This window comes from Palaemon carinicauda, chromosome 35 (assembly GCF_036898095.1).
Source record: "Palaemon carinicauda isolate YSFRI2023 chromosome 35, ASM3689809v2, whole genome shotgun sequence".
Taxonomy (NCBI): domain Eukaryota; kingdom Metazoa; phylum Arthropoda; class Malacostraca; order Decapoda; family Palaemonidae; genus Palaemon; species Palaemon carinicauda.
This window is the reverse complement of record NC_090759.1, coordinates 18315853-18333352: the sequence shown is the minus strand read 5'-3', so window position 1 is coordinate 18333352 and position 17500 is coordinate 18315853. Positions and strand designations below refer to the sequence as shown.

The window sequence follows — 17500 nt, the reverse complement described above, 5'->3', positions numbered from 1 at the left end:
GCAAAGGGGAAAGGTGGTTCGGTCATGTCGAAAGAATATGACAATTGGTGTAAAGAGTGTAAAATTTACAAGTGCTCTAAATAGGAGAGAAGGATTGAAAGATATATAGGAAATGAAAGCTCTTAATTAATTCAGGGAGTACAGAAGTGCTGTAGGGTAAATTGCACACTGTTTGTGCAGAAAGTTCATCTATGGTTCACCAGTTAGAGGACTCATTTGACAGAAACTGCAGTTATATTTTTTTCCTTGGCCACTTCGTTTTATGGGAAATGTCTTAGCGTATAAAAACACAAATGAATAAAATTATTTTCTTTTAAGTAGGCTAAGCATGTTTCATATGGATTCCACTTGCTTGACGACGTAAAAACTTGTGTGATAAAGTATTTTAAGAACTTAGGCTATTTTTTTCATGAAGTTGATTAGTTAAATCTTACAATAATAAAGTAACGCAACACCGATGACATCAATGAAAATATTTAAGCAAGAAAATGCAGAATTCCCACTTGTAGGATTATGTGGCCGTGGCCCCACGCCATGTTATGGGATTCCCACTGTTTTGGTAATAAGACAACAGACTATGTAAAAGGAGCTGTTGAAGCGCAGTTACCAGCTAGAGAGAGAGAGAGAGAGAGAGAGAGAGAGAGAGAGAGAGAGAGAGAGAGAGAATAATGGCTATGATTGTGCTCACTCTAGGCAGGATTCCTAGCGTCAAGACTCAAGACAGTATTTAAATGTGCAGTCTCTGAGACTCTCTCAGTCTGTCTCAGTGGAGTTCCTCCTCAAGATGTCTCCGCCTTTTGTCCGTGTCCTGTTCTGTGGGATCTTGTTCTCCACTTGCTGTGGACAACAGGTTGGAAATTTTCCATACTTAATGATAGAAAATCTAATACAAAACCATCAGTCTCTTCTGAAGATATTGGAAGGTAAGTTTTATTTTGGGGGTTTTCAACTATTAATTCTTCTATTTGAAAAAGTCGTATTTGGGCAAAGGTTTTGCTCTGATAAGTGAAGATGGGAAAAACTTGGCTAAGTGAAATAAATAAATAAAATGAAAGCAAGGGAAGAGGGTTAATCTCCTCTAATCATATGGAAAGATACATCTACATTAGAGAGATTATTTTTTTCTGAATTTTATTATTTTAGAAATATGGAACAAGCAAACAGAAAAAATATTTGAAAGTAAATAGAAGTAACAAATTCACTGCGCATCGTTGTATTTTAAGAGGAACAAAGAGAGAGAGAGAGAGAGAGAGAGAGAGAGAGAGAGAGAGAGAGAGAGAGAGAGAGAGAGAGAGAGAGAGAGAGAGAGTTGCTGATTTTTATTGCAAATCACGTGAATAACTGACTAAATTTATTCTACTAAAAGCAAGTGAATATCTTAATCGCTTTCTCTTTGCTCGAAACAATACCATTAACTGACCTAATCTGTTTCTACCTTATAACACCAGTTTATTGACTCTTCACTGACCACCTAAGAATTTTAATTCCACTGAAAGCCAATTTACTAGGCCTACCTCGAAATTTAATTTTACGCAAAACCATATATTAACGTGGCAATCTTTTATTGCAGTTTTGCATTAATTATTACCTTTAACCGATGATGGTTAATGACGCAAGTTTGCTTTACTTTATTTTTCAGAGTTTATTTAGTAGTTTTAAGTAGGATTTTTATCTATTGGTTTTCAAATGGCTCATTGAAAGGTGTCAAGATTTATAGATCTCGGGAGAAAATTGTGAAAGCTATGTTTTTATATAGAGAAATTACTAAAATAAATATTAAATTATGATTGCGTACGTCTAACGTACGTGCATATGTACAGTATGTACAACATATTTATAGGTATCTTTATATGATTTGTGTTGAATTCATCATATTCTTTTAATGCCAGTTAGACCCGTAGCCGCTTTGAGAAAATAATCTATCACAATTCACAGCAGAACGCAATAACGATTCCTAATATCATAATTATAGTCTCAGTGGAACTGTTCATTGTGGCTTATAGAATATCAAAAAGCTATTAGAAAACACTTTGCCATATAATTAACGTTTTCTTTATAAGTGGTTTATAAATTTAAACTTTGCTATTTGTGAGGAACGATGTTCAGATTTTTAAAACAAAGTTTGTAACCAATTTCCTCTCTTGTTATTTCTTCTAGAGACCAGAGCAGAAGTGAAGATAATCAAAGACGCTCTCCTTCAGAGGAATGTTTTGCCTTTAGAGGAGAGAATTGAAGGTAAGATATGTGGCCCCATTTCAGAGACTTCCATCATCCTCTCTTCAACTTAAATATGAAATCTGAACTTTTTAATCTTACTAATCTATTTATCTTTGTTTATTTGGTCTAAAGATATCTCAGCTTGAGAGAAATTATTACCTCATTCAGTTTCTTACACCAGTCAAGCTTCAATAAGAATGAAATTAGCGTTAATAATTTTGAACATATTTTCTCCTAATACTCTTAAGAAGATTTTATCTATCAATAATACTCAACAATTTTGGTAATTGCATAAACAATTGCAAGAACGCAACTGTGAAGTGACAAGTCTATCTCCTAATGTACTCAGTAGCAGTAACTCTGCGAAAGGCAATAAGAAATATAGGAATGGCTTCGTTCTTTGGTGGGAGAAAATAAACAAACCGACAATAGCTGTTTTAAGAGAAGGAAGAAGAATATCCCCAAGAGAGAAGTGCCGAGTGGGGAACAACAAGGTCTTTATGCGACTGGGCCTGTGATACCCCTTCAGTGTTTATATACAACTGGGGAAAGCCCTGGCAGCTGTAATATAAAGTAAAAGTTAAAAGACGTTGGGCAGAATAAATAAAATTGCGATAAGAGACTGGTTGAAAAGGGTTAGATAATAAAATATGCATGTTTTTATGATAAAACGTTTAAAAATCTTTGATTTTTACAATCATTTGAGTATTGCTCTTTATTTGGGGTTGCTTAAAACCTACACATCAAATCATTTGCTGTAACGTGAATTATAAACATCCTTTTTCAGAAACGGTGGGGTCTGTTGTTTGGTAAAATGCAACTTCCTAACTTGGTGCCTTTTAAGACAGTTTCTGTATTGACCAGGAATAAGAGGAGAAATGAAGTTTCAAAAATTATGACCGGGAAAACCTAGCACTAAAATTATTGAACAGAATGGAAAGAACTTTTTTTTTCCAATTATTTTAACAGTCAAAATTCTAAATTAATTTTACGTCGGGAGATCTCTCCAAAATAACACTGGTTCGACGAATCCCCAGTAGTATACTAAACTGATTAACTCTCGAAGAGTGGAATGCAATTTAGCGTGATCATCGGAGTTCCCAGTGCAGTGGGTTTTCAAGCCCTCGTGATCACGGAGTTTCCAAACCTTGAAAATATTCCTGGGTATTTTTACCTTTGTAGGAGTTATTTCTAAGTGGATTTAAGGTTTCCCATTCAACGTTGTTATATATTTCTTTCGGTCTTGTAATTATCGCCTTTTTTCGTGGTCCAGCTATCTAAGAGAGAACGGGACTCTCTCTCTCTCTCTCTCTCTCTCTCTCTTTCTCTCTCTCTCTCTCTCTCTCTCTCTCTCTCTCTCTCTCTCTCTCTCTCTCTCACACACACACACACACACACACACACACACATATATATATATATATATATATATATATATATATATATATATATATATATATATATTAGTTTTGAGAACAAAACCATCAGAAGAATATTGGAGTGAAATGGCAGGACAAGATTAGAAATGAAACTATAAGAGAGATTACTTGATTGCCATGTGTGGATGAGATCATGGTGAGGGGTAGATGGAGATCGTTTGGGCATGCTCTTCGCAACCCCCCCCCCCCCAAGAGAGATTGGTTCACCAAATATTTAAATGGGCTCCACAAGGTACTAGAAGAGTTGGAAGACCCGAGCCTACATGGCTGAAGACTGTGAAGAGTGAAGTCGGAGATGGTGAATGGAGACATATTGAATTAAAAGCTCAAGATAGAGACAACTGGCGAAATCTAGCTAATCAAGGCCTTTTGCATCAATATGCGTAGAGTTGATAGGGTTAGGAACGAAGTGGTGAGAGTGAGAACGGGTGTAAGGAATGAGTTAGCAGCTAGAGTGGATATGAATGTGTTGAGGTGGTTTGGCCATGTTGAGAGAATGGAAAATGGCTGTCTGCTAAAGTAGGGGATGAATGCAAGAGTTGATGGGAGAAGTACAAGAGGAAGGCCAAGGTTTGGGCGGATGGATGGAGTGAAGAAAGCTCTGGGTGATAGGAGGATAGATGTGAGAGAGGCAAGAGAGCGTGCTAGAAATAGGAATGAATGGCGAGTGATCGTGACGCAGTCCCGGTAGGCCCTGCTGCTTCCTCCGGTGCCTTAGATGATTGCGGAGGTAGCAGCAGTAGGGGATTCAGCATTATGAAGCTTCATCTGTGGTGGATAACGGGGGAGGGTGGGCTGTGGCACCCTAGCAGTACCAGCTGAACTCGGTTGAGTCCCTTGTGATGCTGGGAGGAACGTAGAGAGTAGAGGTCCCCTTTTTGTTTCATTTGTTTGATGTCGGCTACCCCCCAAAATTGGGGGAAGTGCCTTGGTATATGTATGTATGTATATATACACACTAGTGTAAGCAACCCGTCATAAGGGCGGTTAAACATTCCTATAGAATTAAAGATATGCAAACACAAATGGGCACGCAGATTCAACCCCCTCCCCCTTTCCTAACTACATCACGCTAGTTTGGGCAATTTGTGGGAGATTGTTGTTTTCCGAGTGGTGGCCGTCCAACGTGACAGTGCATATATATATATATATATATATATATATATATATATATATATATATATGTATATATATATATATATATATATATATATATATATATATATATATATAGTTTCGTATGAAAAACAAGATACAATGACCATTATCGTATTCATATAAAAAGCTCATCGGGAACCCACGCTAGTGGAAGTCAACCAACCGCTGCTTTTCTCCCTCTCTTTTTGCATTAACAATTTATCTCAGCAGATTTTTTTCCCTTTTAACTAAGAAAAATAGATAAACTTGTATACTCATGGGATTTACGATATGATTTTTTATTTCCAGAGAACAAAGTTTTACTGCAGGGAGTCAAAGAAAATGTCGCAAGTTTACAGGAAGGTAACTTTTTTCTTTTATGTTTACTAAGACTATAAACCCAGAAATTCGCAGCTAATCAAGTTACACGACTTACTAAAGAATACATTCAAATAAAATACATATGGCAGCTACTTTATTTAGTATTGACAACGCTATAGATAGTCTATAACAGAGATTGAAGTGTCATGGGCTATCTTCAAAGGTCATTTTTTTTTTTATCTTTTCAGGATGTTTGGCTCAGGTGGAGAGAAACCACAAGGTCATAGAAGATTACATGAACAATGGTAATTATTTTTGCATATTGCCTTCAACTTTCATGCAAGTTTTGAACTCGGGCCTTCCGATTTACAAATTCAAAGTTTTAGTGACCCCGCTACAGGAAAATCAGCTTCTCTTAAGTAATATTCATGACGAACATGTGATCTTGAGCAACAGGACGAATTACTTTCAATTTTCTGTGGTTAGATGTGAAATTACCTCCAGTAAAGATGAACTGGCTCAAGATCTTCACACTCGTAGCTTGCACTATGAAACAACTCTAACAACGACACCACTAATGCAACTAGCCACCTATAGTCTATTTTTTATAGCGGTGCATATTTGCACTGACTCACAGGGGTGCCCTTTTAGCTCGTAAAGGTTCCTGATACCTGATTGGTCGGAAGTATTTTTGTCCGAACACCTTCATTGTTCTCGAATGATTACCAAGTAATGTGAATCCAAACTTACTTATTAACCTATATTTCTCCATCAGATATATGTTTTGTCAATAAACAATATTAAAGAATAAATATATTATAAAGAATCGTCTTGGTAAGTCTAAATTAAATAACACAATCCGCCGAAGTCAACGACAGCAGCTTGTTTTTGGATGCACGCTTTGTAACTTTGTAATTTTTCACATATTTTAACACAAATTGGGATAAATTACACTCAGCATAAATTAAATATGTTATTATAAACTTTCTTTGAATACCAGAACTTACCAAAAACATGGAATTAATAAAACCCGATATTTGTGAAAACTTACGGGGAGGTAAAAGAACAGCCTGTAGCGGCCTGGCGGAAAAACGATCCCTTCTGACTCGTAGACGCAGTTTGTTTTTTCTTTCGTAATATAGTTCGGCCTATTCCTTTCAGTTTAAATAGTCTTACATTGTTTCTCTTCGTATTATTTTGCTTAGTATTTTCCCACATTCCTGTTCCTCACCTAATATCTATCTATTTACCCCGATATCCCTTCTTTCATATAGGCCTATGTGATATTTGCACTACGATTCCTTATGTTTTGTACCTTACGTCAGTAAGTATGTAAATAATAATAACAACATAAATTTTATGCTGTGTAGCAAGTATAACCTATTCTGTAAACCTGAAATTAAGCATAGTATTTTCTTTATTCCCGCCTCTACACTATTTTAATGAGACTGGCACGCGCTTCCCTTCAAGCCATCACTTTCGACAGAGGATAAGAAATAAGGAATCGTAGTGCGGATATCCCATATGTGAAAGAAGGGATATCGGGGAAAATAGATAGATATTAGGTGAGGAACAGGAATGTGGTAAAATACTAAGCAAAATAATACGAAGAGAGATAATGCAAGACTATTTAAACTGAAAGGAATAGGCCGAACTATATCACAAAAGAAAAAAAATAAAACTGCGTCTACGAGCCAGAAGGGATCGTTTTCCCGCCAGGCCGCTACAGGCTGTTCTTTTACCTCCCCATAAGTTTTCACAAATATCGGGTTTTATTAATTCCATGTTTTTGGTAAATTCTGGTATTCAAAGAAAGTTTATAATAACATATTTAACTTATGCTGAGTGTAATTTATCCCAATTTGTGTTAAAATATGTGAAAAATTACAAAATTACAAAGCGTGCATCCGAAAACATGCTGCTGTCGTTGACTTCGGCGGATTGTGTTATTAAATTTAGACTTACCAAGATGATTCTTTATAATATATTTATTCTTTAATATTGTTTATTGACAAAACATATATATGATGGAGAAATATAGGTTAATAAATAAGTTTCGATTCACATTACTTGGTAATCATTCGAGAATAATGAAGGTGTTCGGACAAAAATACTTCCGACCAATCAGGTATCAGGAACCTTTACGAGCTAAAAGGGCACCCCTGTGAGTCAGTGCAAATATGCACAGCTATAAAAAATAGAGTATACACAAACATCGGCCGAGACGCCATTATTATTATTATTATTATTATTGCTTGCTAAGCTACAACCCTAGTTGGAAAAGTAGGATGCAATAAGCCCAGGGTCCCAACAGGGAAAATGGCCCAGTGAGGAAAGGAAACAAGGAAAACTAATATATTTTGAGAACAATGACATTTAAATAAATATTTCCTATATAAACAATGAAAACTTTAACAAAACAAGAGGAAGAGAAACGAGATAGAATAGTGTTCCCGAGTGTACCATCAAGCAAGAGAACTCTAACCCAAGACAGTGGAAGACCATGGTACAGAGGCTATGGCACTACCCAAGACTGGAGAACAATTGTTTGATTTTGAGTGTCCTCCTAGAAGAGCTGCTTACCATAGCTAAAGAGTCCCTTCTACCCTACACCAGGAGACAACCACTTCTCCAAATACGCTACAGGGCGAACATAAACAAACGGCAGCAATAAGCATAATGATAAACACTCTAACCTAACATACTGACAGCCTCGTTCGTTTCAGATTAATTTACCTTATGTAAAACACTGGCTCTTGCAATGACAGTCTGCACTTCCGTCACATGTCTACACCTTCTACAATCAGCTTTAGCTCTGGATCACCAGTCACCACTGAAGAAAACAGCCCAACACGAGCTAACTAATCTAAAGATTGCCTTCAAAATCTTGTGCCGGAGTTACACGACAAAAGAACAATTCCACCGTTGCCAACCTCACAACTTCTGCAGTGTTCCCATAATCCCAGTTCTTTGCTTTACTATACACATGAATTTTACTGTTCTTATACTTAGACATTAATAACTTCAACCCACTACTAATGATAATATACTTTAACCTAGAATTATTCCCCATAATCTTAATTATCTACTATTTACACCACACTTTCCTACCAAGTCTTTTTAGAATTGATCTGGATAAAGATAGACCGTAATATCTAAATCAGAGTTGTCTGTAATAATTCAGTGATAGATGGAATTATTTTGACCAAGGATTCCTATCCATGAACAAAATGCGAAGCAAGAGAACGTGACTTACAAATCCTAATCCACAGATAACGGGAGATCTTGGTTCTCGTCACTTTTAAATGTGCTCTGCAATTATTGTTCTTTTTTTTTTTTTCAGATAGTAAAACTTTGGAACGCACGTTAGAAGCATATAACGAAACGTTGAATGAGATTATGGTTCGCTCAAAGAGCACGTCAGGAATGTAAGTGATAATATATTTTTTATTATTAGAATTATTTACGAGTATCTGAATAAGGGTTCTGTTGATTAGTTCAGTGATTTTTATTTTTTTTATTTTATTTCTCTGTGTAAACACAGTATTACTTTTTCTGCTATTATTATTAAGATGATAGATATCAGTAACCAATATGATCAACATGAAAAAACAAAAATGAAGTTACTTGGATGAATCAATTTCTCACTAATTTGGGTGATTAATCTGGTCTCAATACATACATATACCAAGGCACTTCCCCCAATTTTGGGGGGTAGCCGACATCAACAATGAAACAAAACAAAAAGGGGACCTCTACTCTCTACGTTCCTCCAGCCTAACAAGGGACTCAACCGAGTTCAGCTGGTACTGCTAGGGTGCCACAGCCCAACCTCCCACATTATCCACCACAGATGAAGCTTCATAATGCTGAGTCCACTACTGCTGCTACCTCCGCGGTCATCTAAGGCATCGGAGGCAGCAGCAGGGCCTACCGGAACTGCATCACAATCGTTCGCCATTCATTCCTATTTCTAGCACGCTCTCTTGCCTCTCTCACATCTATCCTCCTATCACCCAGAGCTTTCTTCACTCCATCCATCCACCCAAACCTTGGCCTTCCTCTTGTACTTCTCCCATCAACTCTTGCATTCATCACCTTCTTTGTCAGACAGCCATTTTCCATTCTCTCAACATGGCCAAACCACCTCATCACATTCATATCCACTCTAGCTGCTAACTCATTCCTTACACCCGTTCTCACTCTCACCACTTCGTTCCTAACCCTATCTACTCAAGATACACCAGCCATACTCCTTAGACACTTCATCTCAAACACATTCAATTTCTGTGTGTCCGTCACTTTCATTCCCCACAACTCCGATCCATACATCATAGTTGGTACAATCACTTTCTCATATAGAACTCTTTTTACATTCATGCCCAACCCTCTATTTTTTACTACTCCCTTAACTGCCCCCAACACTTTGCAACCTTCATTCACTCTCTGACGTACATCTGCTTCCACTCCACCATTTGCTGCAACAACAGACCCCAAGTACTTAAACTGATCCATTTCCTCAAGTAACTCTCCATTCAACATGACATTCAACCTTGCACCACCTTCCCTTCTCGTACATCTCATAACCTTACTCTTACCCACATTAACTCTCAACTTCCTTCTCTCACACACTCTTCCAAATTCTGTCACTAATCGGCCAAGCTTCTCTTCTGTGTCTGCAACCAGTACAGTATCATCCGCAAACAACAACTGATTTACCTCCCATTCATGGTCATTCTCGTCTACCAGTTTTAATCCTCGTCCAAGCACTCGAGCATTCACCTCTCTCACCACTCCATCAACATACAAGTTAAACAACCACGGCGACATCACACATCCCTGTCTCAGCCCATTCTCACCGGAAACCAATCACTCACTTCATTTCCTATCCTAACACATGCTTTACTACCTTTGTAGAAACTTTTCACTGCTTGCAACAACTTTCCACCAACTCCATATAACTTCATCACACTCCACATTGCTTCCCTATCAACTCTATCATACGCTTTCTCCAGATTCATAAACGCAACGTACACCTCCTTACCTTTTGCTAAATATTTCTCGCATATCTGCCTTACTGTAAAAATCTGATTCATACAACCCCTACCTCTTCTAAAACCACCCTGTATTTCTAAGATTGCATTCTCTGTTTTATCCTTGATCCTATTAATCATTACTCTACCATACACTTTTCCAACTACGCTTAACAAACTAATACCTCTTGAATTACAACACTCATGCACATCTCCCTTACCCTTATATAGTGGTACAATACATGCACAAACCCAATCTACTGGTACCATTGACAACACAAAACACATATTAAACAATCTCACCAACCATTCAAGTACAGTCACACCCCTTTCTTTCAACATCTCAGCTCTCACACCATCCATACCAGATGCTTTTCCTACTCTCGTTTCATCTAGTGCTCCCCTCACTTCATCTATTGTAATCTCTCTCTCATTCTCATCTCCCATCACTGGCACCTCAACACCTGCAACAGCAATTATATCTGCCTCCCTATTATCCTCAACATTCAGTAAACTTTCAAAATATTCCGCCCTTCTTTTCCTTGCCTCCTCTCCTTTTAACAACCTCCCATTTCCATCTTTCACCGTCTCTTCAATTCTTGAGCCAGCCTTCTTTACTCTCTTCACTTCTTTCCAAAACTTCTTCTTATTCTCTTCATATGACTGACCCAATCCCTGACCCCACCTCAGGTCAGCTGCCCTCTTTGCCTCACGTACCTTGCGCTTTACTTCTACATTTTTCTCTTTATATTTTTCATACTTCTCTACACTATTACTCTGCAGCCATTCTTCAAAAGCCCTCTTTTTCTCTTCCACCTTTACCTTCCCTCCTTCATTCCACCATTCACTGCCCTTCCTCATGCTGCCTCCAACAACCTTCTTGCCACACATATCACTTGCAATCCCAACAAAATTTTCTTTTATTAACTTCCACTCCTCCTCTAAATTGCCAGTTTCTCTTACTTTCACTTCGTCATATGTCATTTTCAACCTTTCCTGATATTTACTTTTTACCCCCGGTTTTATTAGCTCTTCAATCCTCACTAGCTCCCTTTTACACTCACCTACTCTATTCCCCCACTCTTTTGCTACAACTAATTTTCCTTCCACCAAAAAATGATCAGACATACCGTTAGCCATACCCCTAAACACGTGCACGTCTTTCAATCTTCCAAACATTCTTTTAGTTATCAACCCATAATCCATTAATGCCCTTTCTACTACTCTTCCATTTGCCACTCTTACCCATGTATACTTATTTTTATCTTTCATTTTGAAAAAGCTATTACTTATCACCATCTCTTGCTCAACACCCATATCCACCAGTCTCTCACCACTCTCATTTCCACCTGGTACACCATACTTCCCAATGACACCTTCTACCTCTCCAGCGCCCACTCTAGCATTTAAATCACCCATGACAACTACATAATTCCTTCTACCCAGTCCTTCTACACACCTAGTTAATTCATTCCAGAAATCATTCCGCTCTTCTTCACTTTTCTCACTACCTGGCCCATACGCACTGACAAACGCCCAACATTCCCTACCCAACATAACCCTTACCCACATTAACCTAGATGATATCTCCTTCCATTCCACTACTTTACCTGTGTGATGAGCCGAGAGAAGGGTTGTGAACTCAAAGGCAGGATGCAATCAACTGAGTTATATTGTTATAGAACACTCTCCTTTATATACAAAACCTCAAGGCAACAGGACATAACAAGTTAACAAGACAGACAATGTTACAGAGGAAACAGCAGACATGAATTTTCATGTCCGTTTAGTGCGAGGGAAGAGCGAAGATACAAGCATAATATATGCAAAAGGAATTATGTACAATTGTGTGACACACGGTTGGTACATGGCTCCCCCCCTAAAAATGACATACTGTACATGTTAAATAGGGCACCCTGAACTGGAGAGGCGAACTGTAGGCGGGTCATCTGGCAGAAGATAAGCAGGTTTTAGATGATCAATGGAGACCCAGTCTTCTTTGCCCCGAATGTTTAGTAGGAATGCTTTCGGACTGCGTCGGATCACAAGGAAAGGGCCCGTGTAAGGGAGCGTTAGTGGTGGCTTGCTGGTGTTGTTGTGCAGGAAGATGTGCGTTGCAGAGTGCAAGTCCGTTGGTATGTGATGCTTCGCTGGGGGCTTGTAAGTCTGGCGGCATGGAGTAAATTTTCCCACGACGTGACGTATGCGCTGGAGATCGTCGGAGGAGGTTGTAGAAGGAAAAAATTCAGCAGGGATGACCAACGGGTCGCCATACACCATTTCAGCTGCCGAGACGTCGAGGGCGTCTTTAGGAGTGGTCCTTAGTCCCAGGAGGACCCAGGGAAGCTGAGTAAACCAGTTGCAATCCTTGCAGCGGGACATCAAAGCTGCTTTGAGGGTGCGATGAAAACGTTCAACCATTCCATTGGCAGCGGGGTTGTAGGCCGTTGTCTGATGTAGGGTGATGCCCAGGAGATTCGCTAATGACGTCCACAATTGAGAGGTGAAAGTGGTTCCCCTGTCAGAAGTAATATGCTCAGGGATACCGAATCTTGAAATCCATCCAGAGAGTAAGGCAGATGTACATGAGGCGGACGTTGCAGTTTCCATGGGAATGGCTTCAGGCCAACGAGTGGAGCGGTCGATGACGGTAAACAGGTAACGATGTCCTTGTGATGTGGGTAGGGGGCCTACAACGTCGACGTGAATGTGTGCGAAACGACGCTGAGGTTGAGGAAAGGTGCCCACTCCTGAATCCGTGTGTTGATGTACTTTGGAAGTTTGGCAAGAAGTACAGGCGCAGACCCAATCCTTAGCATCCTTAGAAATGCCGTGCCAAATGAACTTTGCCTTCAGCAGCTGTGCAGTAGAACGGCACGAGGGATGTGAAAGGCCGTGAATGAAAATCAAACACCTGTCGGCGCATGGGAGCAGGAATCCAAGGTCGCGGTCTACCAGTACTGACGTCACAGAGGAGGGTGGTGTTGGAGTCTTCGAGGGGAAAATCTTCCCAACGGAGGGACGTGCAGGATGTCCTACAAGCTTGATACTCTGGATCCTGTCGTTGGGCTTCAGCCAGGGCGTTGTAATCCAATCCCAGTTGAACGGCAACCAACGTGTTTCTTGACAGGGCATCGGCAACGGGATTCATTTTCCCAGGGACGTATTGGAGGGTGCAATAGTATTCAGCCACGGTGTAGAGATGTCGGCGTTGACGGGCGGACCAGGCGTCAGACTGTCGAGTGAAGGCGTGCACCAGAGGCATGTGGTCTGTGCGAATGACGAAGGGCGTACCTTCTAAGAAATGGCGAAAGTGACAGACAGCCAAGTGCACCGCCAGCAATTCTCGATCGAAGGTAGAATAACCCGATTGTGCCTTGGACAGTTTTCTGCTGAAGAAGGCCAATGGGCGGGGCGAGCCTTTGACCACCTGCTCGAGTACTGCACCAATAGCGACGTCGCTGGCATCGGGGGAGAGAAGGAGAGGGGCGTGTGGGATAGGAAAAGTGAGAGCCGCAGCAGTTGATAGGGCCTTCTTTGCATTGCAGAAGGCTGCTTCTTGAAGGGGACCCCACTTCAGGTCCTTTGGCTTGCCCTTGAGGGAGGCGTAGAGGGGAGCAAGAGTGGCGGCAATGGCTGGCAGAAAACGGTGATAATAGTTGATCATGCCCAAGAATTCCTGCAGAGCTTTGACGGTCGAGGGCGCGGGGAAATTCTGAACGGCTGCTACCTTCTCAGGGAGGGGATGGACTCCTTCAGGAGTGATACGGTGCCCTAAGAACGACACTTCGTTGGCGCCAAAGGTACACTTGTCGTACCGTACTACAAGGTCGTTTTGTTGCAGGCAGTCGAGCACGATGTGCAGGTGACGGAGGTGTTCCTCTTTTGAGGAGGAGAACACAAGTATGTCGTCCACATAACATACACAGAAAGGGAGGTCCCCTAAGATGCCATCCATGAGACGTTGAAACGTTGCCCCAGCATTACGAAGGCCAAAACAGGAGTAATTGAAGGTGTATGTACCAAACGGAGTGGTGATGGCGGTCTTGGGGATGTCTTCTGGGTTCATAGGCACCTGATAATACCCCTTCAGGAGGTCGAGCGTAGAGAAAACCTTCGCTTTGTGCAGGTAGGAGGTCACATCGGCAATGTTTGGGAGGGGGTAGTGATCCGGTTCTGTTTGCATGTTCAGGCGCCTGTAATCCCCGCACGGACGGAGGGAGCCGTCTTTCTTCAGAACGATGTGTAAGGGTGACGACCATGGGCTGGAGGCCTTTTGGCAAAGGCCCATTTTCTCCATTTCGGCGAACGTCTGTTTGGCGGCTGCCAATCATTCCGGTGCCAGACGTCTGAATTTTGCGAAGACTGGGGGTCCCGTCGTCTTGATATGGTGATAAACTTCCGGGTACGACGTGAGGAGGTGGGCGTAGGCATCCGTGGGTGCGCTGATGTGGAGAGCGAGGTTAGAGGGGGCGGGTTGAAGAGGTGTCGACAAGTACGAGTCTGCGTTGACCAATCGTCGGTGGGCGACATCGACCAGAAGGTGGAAATGAGAGAGGAAATCCGCACGAGGATTGGCATTGTGACGTTAGCAACGAGAAACTTCCAATTGAATTTACCGTTTCCGAACGATAATGTGAGGTTCTCGTAACCATAGGTGGGTATCGCAGATCCGTTGGCAGCTACCAAGCGGACGTCGGCAGATGTAGACAGACTACGTCGTGCCTTGAAGAGTTTCCTTGGCAAAAGAGAACGACAAGCACCCGTGTCTACCAAAAATCGCACGCCCGTTCCTGCATCCTGTAAAAAGAAAAGATTAGAAACATGGGAGGCCACCGCCACAAGCGATGGCCTACTTACACGTTTTTTGGCCACTGACAATCCTTGGCACATTTCTTCGCGGTTGCCCCGAATCTGAAGTGGTAGTAGCAAAACTGCGGCGGATGGGAGGTAGTAAGTGGCTGTAGAAGTCGTTTGTTGGGGCGCGAGCGATTGGTGGGTGGTGGGCGGCTTTGTCGCCGCTTCAGCACGTCACGGGGTAGGCGTGTATGTCCTACGGCATTCATGTCAGCTTCGGTTGACGTTGAATAGGCATCCTCGTCGTCAGGGGTGGAGGCGTTGATGGAGGTCTTGAAGTGGCTGTTCATAAGGGCGTCGGCTTTGGTCATCAAGTCCTTTATGGGTAAACTATCGACATCGGGTATGGCAGCGCGTACAGGTTCGGGTAAACGGCGTATCCAAAGTGCACGAAGTAGGTTCACCTCACGAGGAGAGCCGTCTGCGGCAGGTTGAAGGCGAGCGATACTGGTCATTTCCCTGAGGGCAAGCGAAGCCCTTTGGTCCCCCAACAGTTGTTGCGAGAGCTGAAAAAGCTTTGCTATACGGGCGGCTGGCGACGGCGAGTACTGCTGCAGAAGGTATGTTTTGAGGGCATCATACGCTATTGGGGTGTCTCCTTGTTCACAAAGCCAGTCGGATATTTCTGGGAAGGTGTCCTCGGGTATCGCCGCGAGAACATAATCCGCTTTGGTGGTTGAGCGAGTCACGCCCCTGATACGAAAGTGGACTTCTGCGCGCTGAAACCAAGCAAACGCCTCTCCCCTGGCAAACGGTGAAAGTTTCAATGGGGCGGCCGCAGCGCCAACTGCTGTAGTAGAGTCCGTCTCCGTCATAGTACCAACGATGGAGGGGCGAGGGAGGTGGGGGTGGAAGGCAGTGGGAGCGAGTCGACTTCCGGGGTCACCAATGTGACGAGCCGAGAGAAGGGTTGTGAACTCAAAGGCAGGATGCAATCAACTGAGTTATATTGTTATAGAACACTCTCCTTTATATACAAAACCTCAAGGCAACAGGACATAACAAGTTAACAAGACAGACAATGTTACAGAGGAAACAGCAGACATGAATTTTCATGTCCGTTTAGTGCGAGGGAAGAGCGAAGATACAAGCATAATAAATGCAAAAGGAATTATGTACAATTGTGTGACACACGGTTGGTACACCTGTCATCCATTCACTCAGCAATAAAGCCACACCCTCTCTCGCTCTTCCCCTTTCAATCCCAGACACTCTACCAGACATTTCACCAAACATCACTTCACCCTTTCCTTTTATCTTCGTCTCACACAGGGCCAATACATCCATCCTTCTATCCCTAACATACTTCCAATTTCACATCTTTTACTCTCTATCGTACTACATCCACGCACATTCAAACACCCCAAAACTAGAGTGCGGGGAGCAGTCACTCTCCCCCCAGCTCCATCTCTTTGTTGCTGTCTCAATAAGAACACATAATTCTATGCCTTTCCTTTCTCATTATTCGCACTGCGTGATACATGACAATAACATCATTAGGTCGCACGTTTTTCCAAAGAAAGGTAGTTGACCAGGTGCACGGTCAATCATATTGTCTTTAAGGTAAATGCAGGCTATTTACTCTTCATCAAGACAAATGATTCAATCAGAGGTTACAACAAGTCATCTAAACATGAAGAAGATAAATCAGATATAAAGAAAATCATTTTGGAAGTAACATCTAGGCAAATTTTAACCTCTTCCTAACTGGTGCCTTCATAAAAGACAATGGAATAGTAAAGCTCTTCTATTTGAATTTTCTGATTATAAACAGACGTTAATTCGTTACTCCTGTTGGAGTTACTGAAACACTGATTATCATAAATCATGTCCTGGGAAACATCAGTATGTCAGGAGGGTCTCTAGCCCGATCTTCAAAGATGCATATGAAGCTCTTGAACTGATGGAATAGAATTTAGTCGAATCACAAAGAAACTTCCCAAAATGGCAATCAATATGTGTCCTTTGATCTGTGTCTAAAAATGTGAGGTGAAATCATAGGTTTCTATTGAAACGAACACTTGCAAATCCAACAAACAAAATAAGTTTTTGGTCATGGAACAACTAAACTGAAGTGACTTACTGTATGACACTCTTGGGGAAACTGAAACAGATCATTTGCTTTCGAGGCACTAATAGAGCTTGTTCTATTATATGAAAGGCCCAAAGGGAAAATTTGAATGAAAACCCTTAGTATTGATGTCAGTTCTGAAAAAGTGTACTTGTAACTTTAATGTTGTTTGTAGTTGTGGTTGTGGTAGCGATCTGCTGGACTCAAGTTTGATAGTTGGGTGTAATGTCTGCAACCCCACCCTCCTTGTGAGCAAAGGATGGGGTTTTGGGGGAGCCTATAAGTTTACCTGTTGAGTCATTAGCAGCCATTGCCTGGCCCTCCATCGTCCTAACTTGAGTGGAGAGGGGGCTTAGGCGGTTATCAGGTGTGTATATGGTTAGTCTATGGCATTGTCACTGTCCATTGCCTCTGCCTTTCATGAG

The 17500-nt window shown here is 41.5% G+C and overlaps 1 protein-coding gene across 1 annotated transcript in view; it reads left to right on the top strand.

Annotated features, from left to right (window-relative positions):
• The first annotated feature begins 731 nt into the window (after positions 1–731).
• The window catches only part of LOC137627647 (fibrinogen-like protein 1), a 25746-nt gene continuing 8977 nt past the window's right edge, over positions 732–17500 (top strand). Inside the window, exons 1-5 of the mRNA XM_068358789.1 lie at positions 732–923; positions 2158–2235; positions 5103–5156; positions 5363–5419; positions 8458–8542. Of these exons, the coding sequence (XP_068214890.1) occupies positions 785–923; positions 2158–2235; positions 5103–5156; positions 5363–5419; positions 8458–8542 (413 nt within the window). The 5' untranslated portion in view covers positions 732–784. The remainder of the gene's footprint in view (positions 924–2157; positions 2236–5102; positions 5157–5362; positions 5420–8457; positions 8543–17500) is intronic.